Source organism: Medicago sativa, chromosome 6, assembly GCF_051527215.1.
Source record: "Medicago sativa cultivar Bolivia chromosome 6, Bolivia_mono, whole genome shotgun sequence".
Classification (NCBI taxonomy): domain Eukaryota; kingdom Viridiplantae; phylum Streptophyta; class Magnoliopsida; order Fabales; family Fabaceae; genus Medicago; species Medicago sativa.
The window spans coordinates 65,647,709-65,666,622 of record NC_140754.1 but is presented as its reverse complement, the minus strand read 5'-3'; the positions used below and the strand labels follow the sequence as shown (position 1 = coordinate 65,666,622).

Here is an 18,914-nt window from a genome sequence, read left to right as displayed (position 1 = left end):
AGACAAGATATTAAATACGAATTACAAGTTTTAAACTAGAGAATTGCAAAAGTTTGTAACAACTATTTTTCTTTGCACAGAGGGCACGGTGGTGCTTGTGAGGCGCACGGTCATGCTTGCCTACGTTGGGGAAGGGTGCACAACCGTGCTTGTGAGGCGCACGGTCGTATGTGTATGTTGGTTTGATGTTCCTCGATCGACCTACAACAAGGAGCGCACGACCTTGCTAAAAGTGAGAACGACTGTGCTGCTATTTTATGCCTTTTTCATTGATTTTTCTTCTCTTTCTTGGCTCTTTATCCTCACTCTTGATCCAGGTCGTTGTTCTTCATATTTTTTATTCTAAAAACAAAAACAATTGATTTGAAGGTAAAATAAAACTAAAACAACTTAAATTTGATTGAATTTAAATGATTAAAACACCATAAACTACCACTTATCAAATTCCCACATGCTTGAATCCTTGATTGTCGTCAAGCAAAAGGCAAAGAAAATCAGCAACACAAGGTTTTAGACCCATTTCTGTTATCAATTGTTTGTACAAAGCGTTGGTCAAGGTTTTAGCCAAAAGATTAACAAATGTTATTGGCAATGGCAACGTGATCTATGATTCTCAGTCTATTTTATCAAAGGGAGGCATATACTAGATGGAATTTTTATGGCTAACGAAGTGTTGGATGAAGCACATAAGCTGAGAAAGGAATTATTATTGTTCAAATTTGATTTTAAGAAGGTGTACAATTAGATTGATTGGAAGTATTTAAATGTCGTAATGGGGAAGATGAATTTCCCCGTGTTTCACAAATATTACATGGAAGTGCGAGTACCGCAGCAAAATCAGTTCTTGTGAATGACAACCCTACTGATGAATTTTATTTAGAAAGAGGTTTTCACCACGATGGTCCAATATCTCGTTATCTTTTGTTTGATGTTGAATGATTGAACATTATGTCGAACGCTATAGTGCATGCAAGTTTATTTTCTGGTTATAAGGTTGATCAGTCAAATGTGGTATGTATATCTCATTTAAAATTTGATGATGATATCTTGGGGACAAAAGTTGGGCAAACATCAGAGTCTTGAAAACTAATCTCATTTTCTTTGAGGGAATTTTGGAGCTGAAGGTGAATTTTAATAAAAGGATGTTGATAGGGTGAACATTTCTTAATCTTGGTTGAACATTTTTGGTGTTGAATTGTTGATGGTGTGAACGTGTCTGATTCTTGGTTGAGCATTTTTGTACCACGGTATTCCGATAGGGAGTGACTCTCGGCTATTAATCTTTTGGTATCCGTTGATTGAGCACATTAAAAAAAAATATCTATGTGAGAAAACATGAATCTATCTCGCTTGGCTCTTCTGAAATATGCATGTCCTTGTTAATAGTCTAATACAACAATACAATGCTTCATGGTAGTTTTAATATTAGAAAGAAAAATAAAGTAGCTCCTATCTCACCAAATACAACAATAACATGAACAACAATGCTACATTGATATATCAAGCAAATTTTTATTCACGAGCTGCTCATGAAAGCGCACTGCTAGTAGTGTTAAATTTTAAAACCACTATACCTTTGAATTTGGCGGAAATGATGGCTGATATGTGTGATGATAAGCCAATCACAAAGTGTCAACTCATGTCGTGAAATTATCGTGAAATGGTTCTTCGCTTGATCTAGCATTTTCCTAACACGAATAATGTGATCCAATTGCTTTTAATGTTTTAATTTACACGTGTCATATTCTGATTCGAGAATTTCACGCACATTACATAAGAAAATGCATGCAAAGAAAATGCACCAATTCGTCATTTGTATTCGTACAACACAAATGATGACAAATTCAAAAACCCTCTCATTCTTTTTTCTCATTCATCCTCACCCAAACGACACCATTTTCTTCTTTCTATTTGTGTACGAGTTTTTCTTTATATTAGTACTAACAAATACCAATCACAAAAAGAAAAAAAAATAATTCTCATTTCACGTGCTTTTTCATTTCTTCTAGATATTTCTTAGGGTTTCAACATTCTTCATCTTCTCTCACACATTCAATCCATTTTCTCCATCAAATTCTCGCCGTCAAACACATTCTTCTAGCACAAGGTAACTCCATAATCTCTCATGTTTCATTCTTTATTCTGCTTGGTAATAGCTTTTTCTCTTCAACTTAATAATCATCTATTTCAAAATCACTTATTTCATAGTAAGATTTTCGTCTAAATAATATCCACATTTTACTTTGAGCTTATTTTTAGTTATTGTTGGTATCTCTTTTTTAGTGTATCCCTTTCTTTCTAGTTGATTTTATGATTCTCATTATTTACTGTTTGCATTCAAAGATGATGGTTTTAATTCATAATGTTTCACATTTTAGGTAAGAATCGGTAGAATCAGGCGAGGTCTATGAAAGGAATAGATTTTCTTTGTTAATTTCTCATATCGTTTCATACTGGTTCATAATTTATACTGATTATTGTGTACTTAATTATTTATGTTCTGATTTTTTCATAATCGATTTATTTCTTTTTAGTATAGTTTTGAGTGTCTGAACAAAAATCATAAGGACAATGATATTATTATCGTTGTAATCATAAACTCATAATAATTAAATCATCTATTCTATACTTTACTTTTTCATGGCTTCATTTTAGTCGATTTATGTAGCAGCTATTGTTTAGCAACTTCTTTGGAATTGATTTTATGATTTTCATTTTCAGATGTACCAAAATTTAGAATATACTCGTGAATCTGATTTGGAGTACTACAAACGCATATATTACAAAGACTTGAAAGATGATTACTACAAGGACAAACTCAAAATATCTGATTCAACATATCGTTGCCCATTTTGCTACAACAAGGACTACTACTCTTTGAGTGAGCTATTGAGACACACGTCCACAATTGTGGGTGACTTGCATGAGACGGTTAAAGATATTGCTAAGCATTCAGCTCTTGAAATGTATATTGAAAGCTACGGTGATGTTAAAGTTGGTAAAGATAAGTCTCCTGTTGTTCGTAATGATAAGTCACCTGCTGTTAGTACTGCTAGTGATAAGTCAATTAATTTTAGTATCACTAACGAGAAGTCACTTGTTAAGAATGTTGCTAAGGGTTCGTTGGTTAATGTGAATTTGGGTGATGATGATGATGAGTTGTTTGTATATCCATGGATGGTCATTTTGAAAAATATTGTTACTGGTTTTAACCCAAAAAGTAGAAAGTATGTTGCGAAGGATCCAACGAAAATTAAGGAGGAGCTGATTATGAAAGGGTTTCATCCGATGAAAGTTACTGCACTGTGGAACCTTCATGGACAATTACCCTTTGCAATTGTTGAATTTGGAGGACAGTGGGATGGTTTCCACAATGCTATGAAGTTAGAAAGGAGCTTTCTAGCAGAGCACTGTGGTAAGCGGGATTACTTGGGTTTACGGAAGCAGGAGCGAGGAGATAGACTATTTGGTTGGATGGCACGTCGTGATGACTATGATATCAAGGATATAGTTGGCAAACACCTCCAGGAAAAAGGGGATTTGAAAACGGTTTCTGGAAAAGAAGCCGAGGACAATAGGAAAGCAAACAAGCTTGTCTCTGGTTTGGAAAATACCTTAAAGCTGAAGACCAATGAATTGGAACAGACAACAAGCAAACATCATGAGGCGAAAGTGTCCCTAAGGAAAGTGATGGAGCAAAAAGAGAAGATGCTTGAACATTTCAATAAGGGTATGTTGATAATTAAATTGAATTGATCCAATATTGGTATTCCTTCTCATTGATTTAAAGGTGAAACATTATCATTTTTACTAATATATCTATGATTTTGGTTAGCTTACATTCTATTGCATTTTCGAATGATTTATAGTTGATATGAAATTTTAATATTTCATGGTAGCTGAGTCTGTTTCATATTGTTCCATTAGAAATCAGCAAGATGCGGCAGGCTGAACGCAAGTATCAGGAGAAAGTATCTAAGGATCATGAAAATGCCAGTCTGGAGCTGGAAGTTCGGAGGAACAAACTTATAGCCCGTGAAAAGGATCTGCAAAAGCGTCAAGAAGATAATCATAATGAGAGAACCAAGCTATATTTTGAGAAGAAGCAGGTAATGTATTTTGGCTCTTTGAATTTATCGTAGCAAAGCTAGATAAATAATTCTAACTTTTTAACTCTCTCATGAACACATTTTTTCTGATAGTGTGTTTCTAAAATTGTAACACATTTCTTTGAAAGTGATCAATTTATAGGAGAACTAAATTGGCTTCTTTAAAAATGGACCAATCACAAAGAGTGTTGTTAGCATTCCTTACTCTATGGACCATTCGGTCTTTTGTATCAAATTACGTACACCAATCCCTCTTATTTTTTAATAACTTATGACGAATTAAATTCGTTCTTCATCTTGTTGTTTACAGAATGAGATGGCAATAGCAGAGCAACAAAAGGCTCGTGAAAAAATGATGTATTTGGCAGAAGAACATAAGGCACGTAGTTCATTTTCCTATTATCTACAGTTTTTAATTAAGTTACATGTATATACTTGAGTTTTGAGGACTCTTTTGGTTGGATGTTGCAGAAAGAAAAAGAGAAACTTCAGAAGAAAATTCATGACCTGGAGAGAGGACTGGATGCAAAACAAGCATTGGAATTGGAGATTGAACAGCTGAAAGGAGCTTTCCAGGTAATGAATCACATTAGAGATACAGATCTAGATGAGAAGAAAAAATTGGAAGCAATCAGAATGGAGCTGCAGGAAAAGGAAGAGGAATTAGAGGGGGTGGAAGATCTTCAACAAACACTGGTTGTTCAGGAGCGCAAAACTAATGACGAATTGCAAGATGCCCGCAAAAAGCTAATAAGTGTATGTCTTCCGTAACCAATCTTTTACAAAGTCGGGATAGGTTTTTTATTTGTAAAAATTTCCTTGTTAAATCTAAGCATAAATGTAGGATAATTTATATTTTTTAATTGACATAAAATTGTTTTATAATAATTATAGAAGAGTGTCCTATTTTGCAAACATTCAAATCATGTTTTTGGAATCTTATTTAAGTTGCTTGGAAGACAGTGTCTTGTTCACATGTATTTACAACAGCCAATGCAAAACGTTCGGTGTTTTCATCCTAGTTTCTATATCTAAGGAATTAAATTTTCCAATGCAACATCCTTTTACCTGAATCACGTGGTTACTTGTTTCAACTATATATTAGCTATCTAGTTGTTTGTCTCTAAAGATGATGATTTTAATACATAAAGTTTTACATTTTATGTGAAAATTGGTAGAATCGGGTCAAGTTTATGAGAAGAGCATATTTTCTTCATACATTTTTAGTTAATATGTCATGATTTCATTGTTTGTTCATAGTGGATTGGTTGCCCAAAGAACAACACTCAAGCTATAATTTCTGTGAAAAGGATGGGTGAACTTGATATTAAGCCATTTCTGGAAGCAGCTAAGAGAAAATTTTCTAATGAAATGAATGAGAAAGCAGCAACTAAGACTAAGAGAAAACTTTCAGAGGCAGAGAAAATAAAAGCAATCGAGTGGTGCTCGAAGTGGGAAGACTGTGTTAAAGATCCAAATTGGCATCCGTTCAAAGTTGTAACTGATAAAGAAGGAAACTCCAAGGTACAATAACTTCGCGAATTATGTTTTTTCGTTAAAGTTAATATTTTTTTCTCAACAGTTCTATTAAGACAATGTTGGATATATTTATCCCCTAAAGCATATAATGCAGCATTTCTTATTAATTAGAAAGAATAGTAATTGGTACTGTGTAGGGATCTATTTACTGAAGCTTGCTGTTGTTAGCACTTATTTGGTTTTATTTGTTTCCCTTCTATGAACTGCATAAAATATGATCTAATATATGTTAGATATATTTCACAGGAAATTTTAGACGGAGAAGATGAAAAGCTGAAAAGTTTGAAGGATGAGTTCGGGGATGAGGTGCATGATGCAGTAGCTACAACTCTGAAGGAGTTAAATGAGTACAACCCTAGTGGTCGGTACCCAATACCGAAACTCTGGAATTTTAAAGAAGGAAGGAAGGCTTCGTTGAAGGAGGGTGTTTCCCATTTAATTAAGCAATGGAAATCAAATAAGGGAAAGAAAACTTATTGATGCTTCGTTTCGGAAGTAAGAACTTATGCAAGAAATTTAGTTGAAATTCTAGCTCGAACAGAATTTGGTATAACTCAATCTTATTGCCAATGGTTGGTGCCTTGGTGGCGATACTTCTTATGGTTGTTAAATATAATTACTGATAACATGTATGAGATTTCCTTAAAAAAAAATAATAAATCATGTAGGATCTCTTTCTTTAGGAGATGATTCATATGACTTTTGGGTTAAAATTTTGAAACAAGTTGAAGTTTTTTGAAATTGTTGATTTCCTACAAAAAGTAATCAAGGCGAGTAGTAGGTGGTACTATCAATCGTCTCCCTTTTGTTGTCTGATTTAAATTTTTGTGTTGAAACATTGAAGTTAAATTCATTTAAAAATAAAGCATTATTTCATTTCCATACAATAAAAGAGCATTATATTCTTGATTTAGTTTTTTCTCAAAAAAATGAAAAATATTGATTTAGTTTGAACTGTTTTTTTAACAATCAATTAGATGTTGCCTTAAAAAACAATTTGCTATAAAATTTATATGTTGATGCTCTATACACCAGTACAATCCTCTAAAGTACATCAGAGATATAATTCTAGATTTTTTGTGAATGTAATTATCTTAAATTTTGCATGATTTTAGACATTTATAATTTATATAAATTTCCTAAATAATTTCTCAAAGGCTTAAATATGTGTCCAGTCCCTGCAAATAGGCCTCAGTTGAATTTTAGTCCCTGTACTTACTAATCCTCCCAATTTGCCACTGCAAATATTAATCACTTAAAATTTGGTCCAAATTAAGTTAACCCGCCTACGTGGCAGGTGATTAACGCACCCATGTGGCAAGTGATGACTGGGTGCAGAGGTTGGCATGTCATCAAACCAGACTTGAAAGGACATTTTTGCCCTTAATGAGAGAAAGGCAATGCAAATGACAAAAATGCCCTCTTCTTCTTCCTCTCCCCATCCCACTCCCTCTCCTTCGGTTTCACCCCACAACCATAACCACCCACCCACTCCCTCTCCCTCTGTTTCTCCCACCACCACCCACCACTTTGAACTTCAACGGAACTATTTATCACTGATTCGAACTACACCGCAACTCAAAACAAAAATTGCGCTTTGTTCACATCTGTTAGTTACCTTAGCTTTGTTCGATTCCTTAGTTCCAGTACGTTGAATCAAACTTCGCTCCATCGACAACACCACCACCATGACATACGAGTTTCTCTACCTTCAAGCTATTCTTCAAATCCAAATCCAGTTCGTTCCAGTTCCAAATCCAGTTCGTTCCAATTCCAGTTCGTTCCAGTACCTTGAATCCGTTCGTTCCAGTTCCAAATCCAGTTCGCAATCTAGTTTCAAATCCAGTTCCAAATCGTTCCTCCAGAAATCGCAAAGATTGACGATTTCATACTGGTGATGATTTCTTCGATGAAACTATTACTCAAACTTTGCTATCCAAACATGGGAAGGTACGTGTCCACTGGTGACGATTTGGGCCTGTGTTCACTGCAGAGCGATTTTCGAGGGTGTGGCGGAGAACAACGTTGGAGCAGTGGTGGTGAACAGCAGGTCGTGGCGGAGGGGATGCTGGAATGGAATTTGGAACTTGAAAAAGGGTTGCTCGCTCAGAAAGAAGTGGTTTTGTGGAGGAAGTGGTGGTGGAGGAGAGAGTGTCGGTGGTTGGGTCGATGGAGTTGTGGAGGTGAAGGAGAAGAAGAGAAAATGTCCAGAATGAAGAGGGAAGAAGAGAGGGTAGAAAGAAGTTGGAAGCCAGGGGTATTATTGTCTTTTCACGCATCTCAGATTTCATTAAGGGCAAAAATGGAACTTCACATGGTAAAAGCTGAGTCAGCCTGACAGTTTCCAGTCACTACACGCTACATCAGCACCACGTCGCTAATCACCTGCCACGTAGGCGGGTTAACTTAATTTGGACCAAATTTTAAGTGATTAATATTTGCAGTGGCAAATTGGGAGGATTAGTAAGTACAGGGACTAAAATTCAACTGAGGCCTATTTGCAGGGACTGGACACATATTTAAGCCTTTCTCAAATACTGCAATTGATGTCCATTTTTTGTGTTACTTTAGATTTATAAGTACCTATAATGTATGCCTTTAACAAAGCCTCTTGTCTAGTGGATGTAAAGTTAATCCTTGAACACTATTGTGTTCTCTAATAGTGGTGGAAATAAGTTATGGTAAATTAGACTTTGCAAGATCTAAGTCTTATTTGATAAATAAATTTAAGGTCTTAGTTCGACATGGTATATGGGATAGGCTTGTTTGTGGTTTGAGTTTTTGACATATACTAACAAAGAAACATGGGTAGGTTAGGGAGTGACGCAAATATCTAGCAGAGGCTTCTCCGCTGGAAGTAGACTCGGCCGCAAATCCCTGTCGGTTGGATGACCAGATCCATTTCCTCTCCTCAAGTAAGATTTATGTTCAACAAGATATAGACCCACACATTGTAGAAATAAATTCGATTTTGTTGTTTTTGTATATTCATTGAAATTGGTTTCCTGAATAAAACAATTTTATGTTGACAATACACTTCCTTTGTGGTTTTGGGGTAAAATAAAGTTTTAACATAGATTTGCTAGTTGATGAAAATGGCAATTAAGAAGATAACTTGCTTGTTGCCATCTAGTTATAACTTGGTAAACTAAAAATTCGAACTACGAAAATTATTATTATAATCTTCTTCACCATTTATTTTAAATTAAATGTTTCAATAAAAAAGTATGTAAATTAGTATTCACTGTTAGGTCATGGAATGGTGTGTAATATAAAAAAGAGTTCGGGCCATAATGATAAAATGGAATAGAAGCCAATTTGAATAAGTGAGAGCAAGGATTTATCGCAAAGATTCCTCAAGTCTAGGAGTTAGTCCACCCTATAAAATGTTTCCATATGCATCTAGAACACACATGTTGATAGAAATGATTATGTTAATTTTTTGATTGGTCCATATGGATGCATATTCGTTGTTAAAATGTTTCTAGTGTTTTTCTTGTCAAAAAAAAAAGTTTCTAGTGTTTCGCCTGACACAACAAACATGTAAATTATAATCATATATTGAAGAAAACCTATCAATTGCAGTAAAACACTATGTGCAACACATTAATAAATTCTATTATTGTTACTAATAAATGGAAATATATTGTACCAAAAAAATCAAAATATAACACTTAATAAAGAAAAGTCGATAAACTATTCAAATAATAACAATATAATCCTTATGAAATAAATACTATTTAATCGAAAGAAAATCTTAGGCTCCAACAATTTTTCATGAAACTAATATAAGGAGCCTATGAATTGTAGAATTCACTCACAGAGAACCCATGTAAGTCAAACAAACGTGGAAAATTGTAAGTAAAACAAAAAGTTAGTCAAAAATGAAATTGATATAAATGGTGGTTAAGTGGATTTGATCAAGTGTTAGATTAATACCAACTTATGATGTCATCAACCAAGTTCTTTCTAGGAAGATGGTATAAAACCATTATCAAAAAATTATGTGTTTGCTTTGGCAACACTAACACGAAATAGAAAACGATGGCAAAAAATCTACTATAATTATAATTTTAGCTGCACATTAGGAACTTATATTTTCTTGTTGGATCAAATGTGGACTAGGATATTAAGTAATGCAATGTTTCACATTACACATTCACTCATGATATCGAAGTAGTGATTTGAAACCAAATGCAGTAATGAATTTGCCATGAATCAAAGATCCTCTATTAGCGAACCATTATTTAAAAATTTAGACTTCAACAGATAAATAGGTAAAAACTAATGCGAAAAGCAGATTGAAGAATGAAACAAAAAATATTGAATTAAGAGGATAAGCAGATTTTAGTGTCAGGGACTATTTTGTCTAACAGAGTGCATAATCAAGGACTATTTTGAAACTTTAATACATTAAAAGAGTATTGTGACTACTTGTTACACATTCAGGGACCAACGTGACAATTACCCCAAAATTTATCTAGCTAATTAATTGTACAATCTGGCAATTAAATGAGATTAAATGAGAAGGAATGAGGGATAGGAAAAGGGTGTAGAATGCACCATATAATAATATGGAGAAGAATAAAAGGGAGTAGCAACATTGCAAGATAAAGAGTGACACCTACATTTTTAATGATGTGGTACAAATAGTATGAGTTGTCATCACCAATATTTAAGGATCTAAATTAATAGATATAATAATAGATTACTTCATTTGAATTTCACTACTACCATCGGAGTCTAGTGAAATGATTGGTGTGTAGTGTGTGCGAGTGTTGTAAACGTCAAGATAGCGATTATATTCCTACATGCTTAGTGTTGTCAATTCAATGGTCACCAAGTACTTCTTGTTACAATTCCTTTCACCTTGCTCCATAACACACAAAATATATACAAGCCATATCAGCAAGTACAGATCTATCTTGGATTCCTTTTCAAGAACTTCTATTTTGGACACTATATTTTGGCTTCCTTTTCAGAAACTTTCAGTTTTGGCCGCGTGTCTTGAACGTTTAAACTACAAGCTTGCGGTTGAAGTGCTTGCTGCTGAGGGACATGATACTGGACCACAAACTTATTTTGACCCAAACCAATGGAAAAGCTTATTACTAGTATCAGCAAAATCGAGAATAGTCATAGAGATATTTTATGAACCTGCAAGAACCAACTGTTGCCAAACTCAATGAGGTTTTGGTAAAATGTGCATTGAGAAATAAAAAATAGAGACAATGTTTGATAGTCTTGATTTAGGTTTTAGAATATTTATGTCAAAGGAACTGGTTTCGAACTAAAATCCACTCTGTTATTGCCATAAACTGACACTAATAACAGAAAGCATTCAACTCTGAAGAAACGAAATGAGAAAGATAGAAATACAATGTTTTCAAGGGTCGTGCGTCTTACATTCCAGAAAGTCCCAACACCTTCCATGCCTTCTTCTCTCGCTCAGATATAGAAATTCAAAATTCCTAATTAAAATGTAGTTGCTTTATACGTATTAAACCTGATTCACTTTCAAAGAGTATTATCAAAGATAATCAAATAATAACACCTAAAAGAAAATAACATAAGTGTATGGACTTAACTCCCCACTTGTTATTTGTCAGAATGATTGTTAACAATTTCACAAATACCTTTTAAAACAAAAACAATTTCACAAATACGAAGAGTTCAAATGAAGAAAAAAAAAGATGTCTGAAATATCAGAGTGTTCGAATACAAGCTAGGTCAGTTTGTATTTCCCAAATCTTATAAAACATCTTTCAAAGTTGATTAAGATCCAATGATAGGTCAACTATACAACAGATCATGACAGTATACCTCTATGTACATTCATGCAAAAAAAAATTAAAATAAAATAAAAACAATTCTGTTATTCTATCAAATTTATAAAGACAAAACACAGAAGCATATCAAATTTATAAGGACACATATAACATAATTGAATTTTTTGCTCTTACCGGAAACAAAAACCTTTCTTGTCACATTAAACTTCAAACTTTTACTCAGTCTCTGGTTGTCCATACTCATGATAGAGAATTTGACGTGATGGAAATACTAACATATGGGAATATAGACGTCTACTTAGAAACTGAAGAGATGGTGGAAATTATTATGTCTACTCCTTAGATCGTTGTCTGATTACTTAAGTTACCTCTGAAACCAACGACCTAGGAATAGAAATATAAAAATTTCAACCATCTCTTCAGCTTCTACAGTAGACTAGATGAGAATTGAGGTATATGTTACCATATCATAAGCAATGATTGATGTACGGTCACGAAAGTTGTCCATCTGACCAAGTAATAAACATAAGCACAACATTCCTTAAAAATAAAAGAAAAAATAAGCACAACATGGTCAAAATTAACAGATGTACCGTTACGAAAAACTACGAGTATCCAATAAGTAAGATTATAGGCACAACTAGTTAGCAATAACAGATGCTCGGTTAATCTTTAAAAAAAAAACAGATGCTCGGTAAAGAAAAACTAGGAGTATCCCCATAATAACAAGAATAAGTTGATACATGATTTAACCTTATCATCGTCACCCATGACGAACCACCGTACATCTTTCATTCCTAAATGAAAGATAAACTATAATTAATTATTAACACTTGTCATTCAAAAAAAAAATCAAATTCAAAATTATAGCAACATTATCACACAACAGTTTGAATGAAGCATACTCTTAACCAATCTAATAATGATAGTGTGGATATGATTAATATCAGAGAAACAAACCAAAGAGAAATAGAAATTAATGTAAGTTACATTGTCTAAGTTTACAGTATGCTAAGAAATATGTTCGAGTTTTAAGAGGACGTACGACAAAAACTTTCAATTATGTACAAGCTAGCCACCAAGATAAGTGAAACAATAAAACCAAATAAAAGGGGCAGTTGTCAAAATAATGAAAGATAACTTAAAAGATCCACCAAATAAAAGATGCATCAAGGTATATGTCACCTGTTTTGTAGCTTCTTAATCATACAAATTAACATTATTTTGAACATGAAATTAGGATAGCAAGATGAAGGAAATAAAGAAACACTTTTGAGAGACCTTAATCAATTCATGATTTGAAAGGTTATTTTGTACGTGAAATTAGAACTCAACTCAGAACTCTTTCATAAAAGGTTTATCATTTGGAATTTAGTGTGATAATGATGGTTCAGTTTGCTAAATTAAGCAGTAAAATCAAATTAATTAAGGGGTTTTTGAAACCTTCTAACAGGAAAGATCGTCAAAACAAGTAAACTAGCCTAAAAGGTAGCAAGCACAAATAAACCAAATAGGTGCGTAGTTCATGAACCTTCATCTCAACTGGTAAGCACATATCATTATCAGTTGAGGAAGATTCAGTTGAAGATGAAATTCATAGCACTTGCTCAATGGTTATATTATCTTTAAGCTTCTTCGTAACCCTTCAAGCTCGACGGTTATATCGCATTTCAGTGAGTAAGCCTTTTTGTCACGCTCATCTGCATTAACCAATTACAAGTGTTGTACCACATCTTTCAAAGGATTCCTCAACTTCTTTACTTAAAAGGTACATCTAGCTCATAAAAACAAAATAAAAAAACTATTTTACTGTTCAAGGCCCATAATAGAAGCAACTAATAGGTACCAAATAATCATATACAAAAAAATTAAGGGAAGGATTTTTTTTTTATCCTAGACAAAAGGACCATAATCAAAGCAACTAGTAAATACCAAATAAACTTAAATACAAAACCTGTCAAACCTTCCTACTGGAAGCCATTCCCCTGTATAGATCTTTAGGTAAGCCAATGACAATAGAACCAAGGGCTAACTATCATATACTTCAAGGAATAATGTTCCAAAAACAAACCACAGGCCATCGTAGGTAAGTCAGGCCATTTCTTTACATTATCAGTGTTGTCGATAGCAGATTGTGAAAACTAGCATTTTGTTCAAATTCTGCTACACTACAATGCTCTAGAACCACTAAAGCCACAATTTGACAACACTTTATACCAAATAGCGTTTACGGAACAATAGGGATTTTTTCAAATTACGCTACACTATAGCGCCACAATAATTGTTGTTTAACAACACTGATTATCAATCTCTTAATATCGCAGTGTAAAAATAGATTCAGGCCCTGCCACATTTAGTGCATCAGCTGAATCAATCACATAAATTAAGATCAAGACATTCTTAAAATTTCAAAGAAAAAAATTGACTTTTAACCAGATACTTCTCACCTCAATTTTTATATTTAGGGACAGAAAATAATTTAAAGTGATATACATCATTACACAATTTCAGTGAATGTGATGGAATTAATGGAAGAAATAGATCAGTAATATAAAACAAAGAGTATATCATTTCCGAAAATCAAATAAAAATACAGAAGAATAAATATCCAACTGTACACAGAAGTAAGCTCCCTGAGAGAATCGATGCTCTTTGTTGTTAACAATCCTAATTTTTTCAATAGATAAAAGGTAACAAAGTAATTAATAAAGCCTTGTTTATTTAATCAGCAATTGTAAACTTTTTTTCCTCCTGGATATGGCAACATCAGCATGAATCAAATAAAACTTTGAAAACAATAGATTGAATAGTCGGACCAAAAGAGTTCAAAGGGTTGAGACAAAAAAACCAGAGAATGAAAAGGTGAAATCTGAATAAGCATTCATGTAGTTACTTCACATCTATTTATGGTAGAGTTGTTACATAGCTAACTGTAACCGACAGCCGCAACGAATGACGGAAAATAGTTAGTTAGAGATGTTACAACTAAGTGACTGAAGCTGATTTGTTTGCAGTAATAAAATATACATAAAAAAAAATTTAGGCTTAATTGTTGTTTTGGTCAAAGCCAAACTAGCTTTTAACTTTATCGATACAAAAATACACATAAAACATGTATAAAACAAAGTATGATTGCAATCAATTTCAATTTTATGAGATTTTTAATATTGTGCCAAATTATTTATGTAAAAACATCTATCTTAAAGTCTTCATTTGTTTTAATTAACTAATATGTAATAGAACATACCTTTTCCCTTCATGAATAACCAATCACTATGAAGCGATCGATGTGTTCAACAGGTGGCAGATGATGTACATACCAATTCTACACATCCGAAAATTGCATTAGAATTACAAGCATTCTCTTTAACCAACAACAATTTTGAAATAAAAGCTTTGAAGCTGGTGTCGTTGTTTCTAGGGTAAAATCAGAAGTTGAAAAGCTTTATCGTACAGAAGGGAAGAAAGTTGAAAGTTCTTTTGGTGATACAAATTTTCAAGTTTTGCAAAAATATGGTAGCGATTCGGTTGAACGAGCAGGGAAGCTTGACCCTGTTATTGGACATGGTCAAGGGATAGAAAGGCTTGTCGGGATTTTATCAAAAAGGAATAAGAAAAATCCTATTCTTGTAGGAGAGCCTGGTGTTGGAAAAACTGCTCTTGAAAATGAAGGGTTGGCTAAAAGGATAGGAAGAGGTAAAAAAGATCTTGAAAATCTTGCTAATGCAAGGATATTTGTTTTAGATATGGGCACATTAGTTGCTGGTGCTAAGAGCAGGGGTGATTTTGAAGAGAGGTTGAATGAAGTTATGAAAGAAGTGGAAGAAGCTGAGTGAAGGGTAATTTTTTTCATCAATAATATTCATCTTGTTCTTGGTGCTGGTAGAATTGAAGGATCGATGGATGCTGCTAATCTTCTCAGACCAATGCTTGATCGTGGTGGATATCTTAAATGCATTGGCGCAACAACAATAGAAGAAAACAGGAAGTATGTTGAAAAAGATGCACCATTTGAGAGGAGGTTTGTACAGATTGATGTGGCTGAACCTAGTGTTTCAAATAGCATTAGTATGCTTCATGGAATAAAAGAGATATATGAGGATCACCATGGCGTTATAATTCAAGACAGTGCTATTGTTGCTGCAACTCAATTGTCTAGTCGATACATAGCTGCTATGTTCTTTTGTCAATAGTGTACAAAAGAACATGCCAACTATGTATCGACTAGACAGTTAAGTGCAGCAACAATAGCACACTATCTTGAATTATAACACCATGGTGATCCTCGTATATCTCTTTTATTGCATGAAGAAAACTAATGGTATTTGGAACACTAAGTTCAGCCACATCAACGTGTACAAACCTCCTCTCAAATGTTGCATCTTTTTCAACATCCTTCCTGCTATCTTCAATTGTTGTTGTGTCCATGCATCTAAGATATCCACCACGATCAAGCATTGGTTTGAGAAGATTAGTAGCATCCATTGATCTTTCAATACTACCAGCACCAAGAACAAGATGGATTTCATTGATGAAAAGAATTACCCTATCATCAGCTTCTTCCACTTCTTTCAAAACTTCCTTCAACCTCTCTTCAAAATCTCCCCTGCTCTTAGTACCAGCAACTAATGCGCCTATATCTAAAGCAAATATCCTTGCATTAGCAAGATTTCCAAGATCTATTTTACCATTTTCAAGATCTTTTTTACCTCTACCTAACCTTTGAGCCAACCCTTCAACAACTCTTCTACAAGAATAGGATTTTTCTTGTAACACCCTGGATTTTGCTCCAAGGCATTACGCCTAATATTATTTTCTTATTAGAAAATCACTACTATTTTTTTCTTTAAATCATCAATAGTAAATTCTGAATAAAAACCTATACAAAAATTCTTAACATAAATATCCTTCAAATTACTTTTAAAATTATAATTCGATCAAAAACCCAATTTGTCCCTGTACGCACTTCAAGCAAAACTTCAAAGCATAAACATCTCTTCTTTGGTACCTAAAAATATTGGTGTAAGGGGTTAGCTTCCAACCACAACAAATTAAAACTAAACAAGGAATTAAAAATCAGAAAATATACATATACTACCCTTCTGCTAAAAATTAGATTGTTTTCATAAAACTTTAGAGAGTAAAATAAATAAACGTAACAGATACAGAAGAATTTTACCTTGTATTAGTTATATGGCCTTAAGAAAAAACAGAATAAAAAGGAAGTGAAACCACTGAAATTAAATATCAAGGTTATTCATCAGAAATGTCAAAATAAAAACATTACTCACCACACTAAATTTTTATAGCTTGCTTACATATATAAATAAAAATAGCAAGATTAAGCTTTCATCCCTTTTGCATTATTATTTTTCTTTTCTTTTACAGCTGCACATAATTTCTTAAAGAAGATGACTCAATCTTCATGAACTTTTATGGAATGCATATGTGTATGCATGCTCCTAAAACTATATGATGCGGATATAATCAGCCCGCCAATAAGGCACCACACAGAATATAATTGTAACCCGCCACTAACGCACCACACAGATGCATATGCCATGACATGATAATGAAAATAAATGCAATCCCCACCATTTAGGCAACCACACAGAAAGTAATGACACATTATCATGCACATGACAAAAGAGTTCATCCACAAAAGTCTTATTTCTCTTCTCATTATTTTAGTTCCATAATAGTCTCAAACTTATGTTCAACAGCCCGAATCATATACCCTCACATAGAAATTAAATCAAAATTTTATCCAGAGTCCACATAATAAGTTTTACCCACGCATATATTTTCATGAATAATAAGCAAATTTCATTGTCCATCAACTTAATTCATCCTAACTGTGTTAGCTACAATAATTAATTAAGTAATTAACTATACCTATACTACCAATTTAGCTTGTTACAAATCTTTTTAACCGTACTGGAAAATAAAATAAGACTTAAGCATTTTGTTCCAAGAACTATAGTCACATATATATGCTCGACATTGAACTTACATTAATCTATTCACCGTAGAGTAAAGAAAGCATTGTTCTCCAGGAAGTAATATATTCATGTATATACTAAAAAAATAAGAATTTTATTAATTTATACAAGGATTTCAGGTACTATATTATTATTTTTAAAATTAATATCTTTTTCTTTTTAGCATACAAACAGCATATAAATACTTTACAGACTTACAAACAGCATATAAATACTTTACAGACTTCTAATCCAATGTCTAATTTTGAGTTGTATAGGGAAGTGCCCTTACCTGTTTTCCGTTCTAAGCCACGATTCTAAACCGTCTCAAAGCCGCTCTCATATGAAGAAGGATGGAGAGTTTCGGGATAAACCAAAATTGACAGAAACAGATACCATGAATTGCCCGATAAATTGAGAAAATTGTTTTGAGTTGGATAATGAAGAGAGGGAGCCGTGATTACTTTTGAAAAGTGAGAGGCTGATTTGTGAGAATTCTATAGGATTGGGAAGGGAGTATTGGATCAATAAGCCTAATTTGCAAGATAGGTAGTTGGTATCCAAGATTCAAGGATCAATAAGCCTAATTTGCAACTCAGGCTACTACGGTTAGAGAGATAGAGAAAGAACTATAAACCACTCATAACATGACTAATCAGAGAGATGTGTCCTTGACTCAAGCAAACAAAAGGGAAACTCACGGTTAAATAAGTAACAATAATTTGAGTGAAAATAGGCATTGACTAAGCACAAAATAACCACATACAAAACAATAGGAAAGATTTTTGGATAACCTTTAAAGTATCTAAAGATACACATGATTTACTATAGTTTTTCCTCATGCTACTACCTCCTTGTCAATATTATATATATATATATATTTATAAATATGAGAAATTCCCATTACAGTATTTACTAACACTTCAGATAGAAATCTAACTCGTATTTTGGTTTAAATAAAAGTAGATAGATTCAATAATTAGTAAAATTTAAATTGATTTACTATGTTGGAGACAAATACACAGAAGATTATCTTATTATACTCACACACAATTGATCAATCAAAAGCAGATAACTAGATAAATTACATAAAACTAGAGGTTGTGATTAATTAATTAATTAATTGAAAATAGAGGGTGTACAAGTTTATGAAATTCTTTACACGTAAATAAGTTGTTGAATAAAACATATATCAAGAAAATTACTACGAAGTACATTTTTAATGTATATAAAATATCAGGATCTTACAGTTCTTATTCCTTTTTGATAAAATCACGACAAGCCTTTCTATCTCTTGATCAATTCCAGGGTCAAACTTCCCTGCTCATTCAACCAAATAGCAACCATATTTTTTCAAAACTTGAAAATTTGTATCACCAAAAGCACTATCAACTATCTTCCGTTCTTTACAATATAGCTTTTCAACTTTTGATTTTACCCTAGAAACAGCAACTAAAAAAAACTCATTGCAGTAAAAAATATTCTACATCATTGAA

At 33.2% G+C, this 18,914-nt stretch overlaps 1 protein-coding gene and 1 pseudogene across 1 annotated transcript; both read left to right on the top strand.

Moving 5' to 3' along the window:
* Window positions 1-2,721: 2,721 nt before the first annotated feature.
* Window positions 2,722-6,128, top strand: LOC146916390 (factor of DNA methylation 4-like). The gene is made up of 6 exons (XM_085716980.1): window positions 2,722-3,730; window positions 3,928-4,109; window positions 4,420-4,488; window positions 4,581-4,865; window positions 5,370-5,633; window positions 5,895-6,128. The coding sequence occupies exons 1-6, from the start codon at window positions 2,722-2,724 to the stop codon at window positions 6,126-6,128; spliced, it is 2,043 nt and encodes a 680-aa protein (XP_085573106.1).
* A 7,318-nt stretch (window positions 6,129-13,446) lies between these two features.
* LOC146916389 (chaperone protein ClpB1 pseudogene) lies at window positions 13,447-15,273 on the top strand (annotated as a pseudogene).
* The last annotated feature ends 3,641 nt before the right edge of the window (window positions 15,274-18,914 follow it).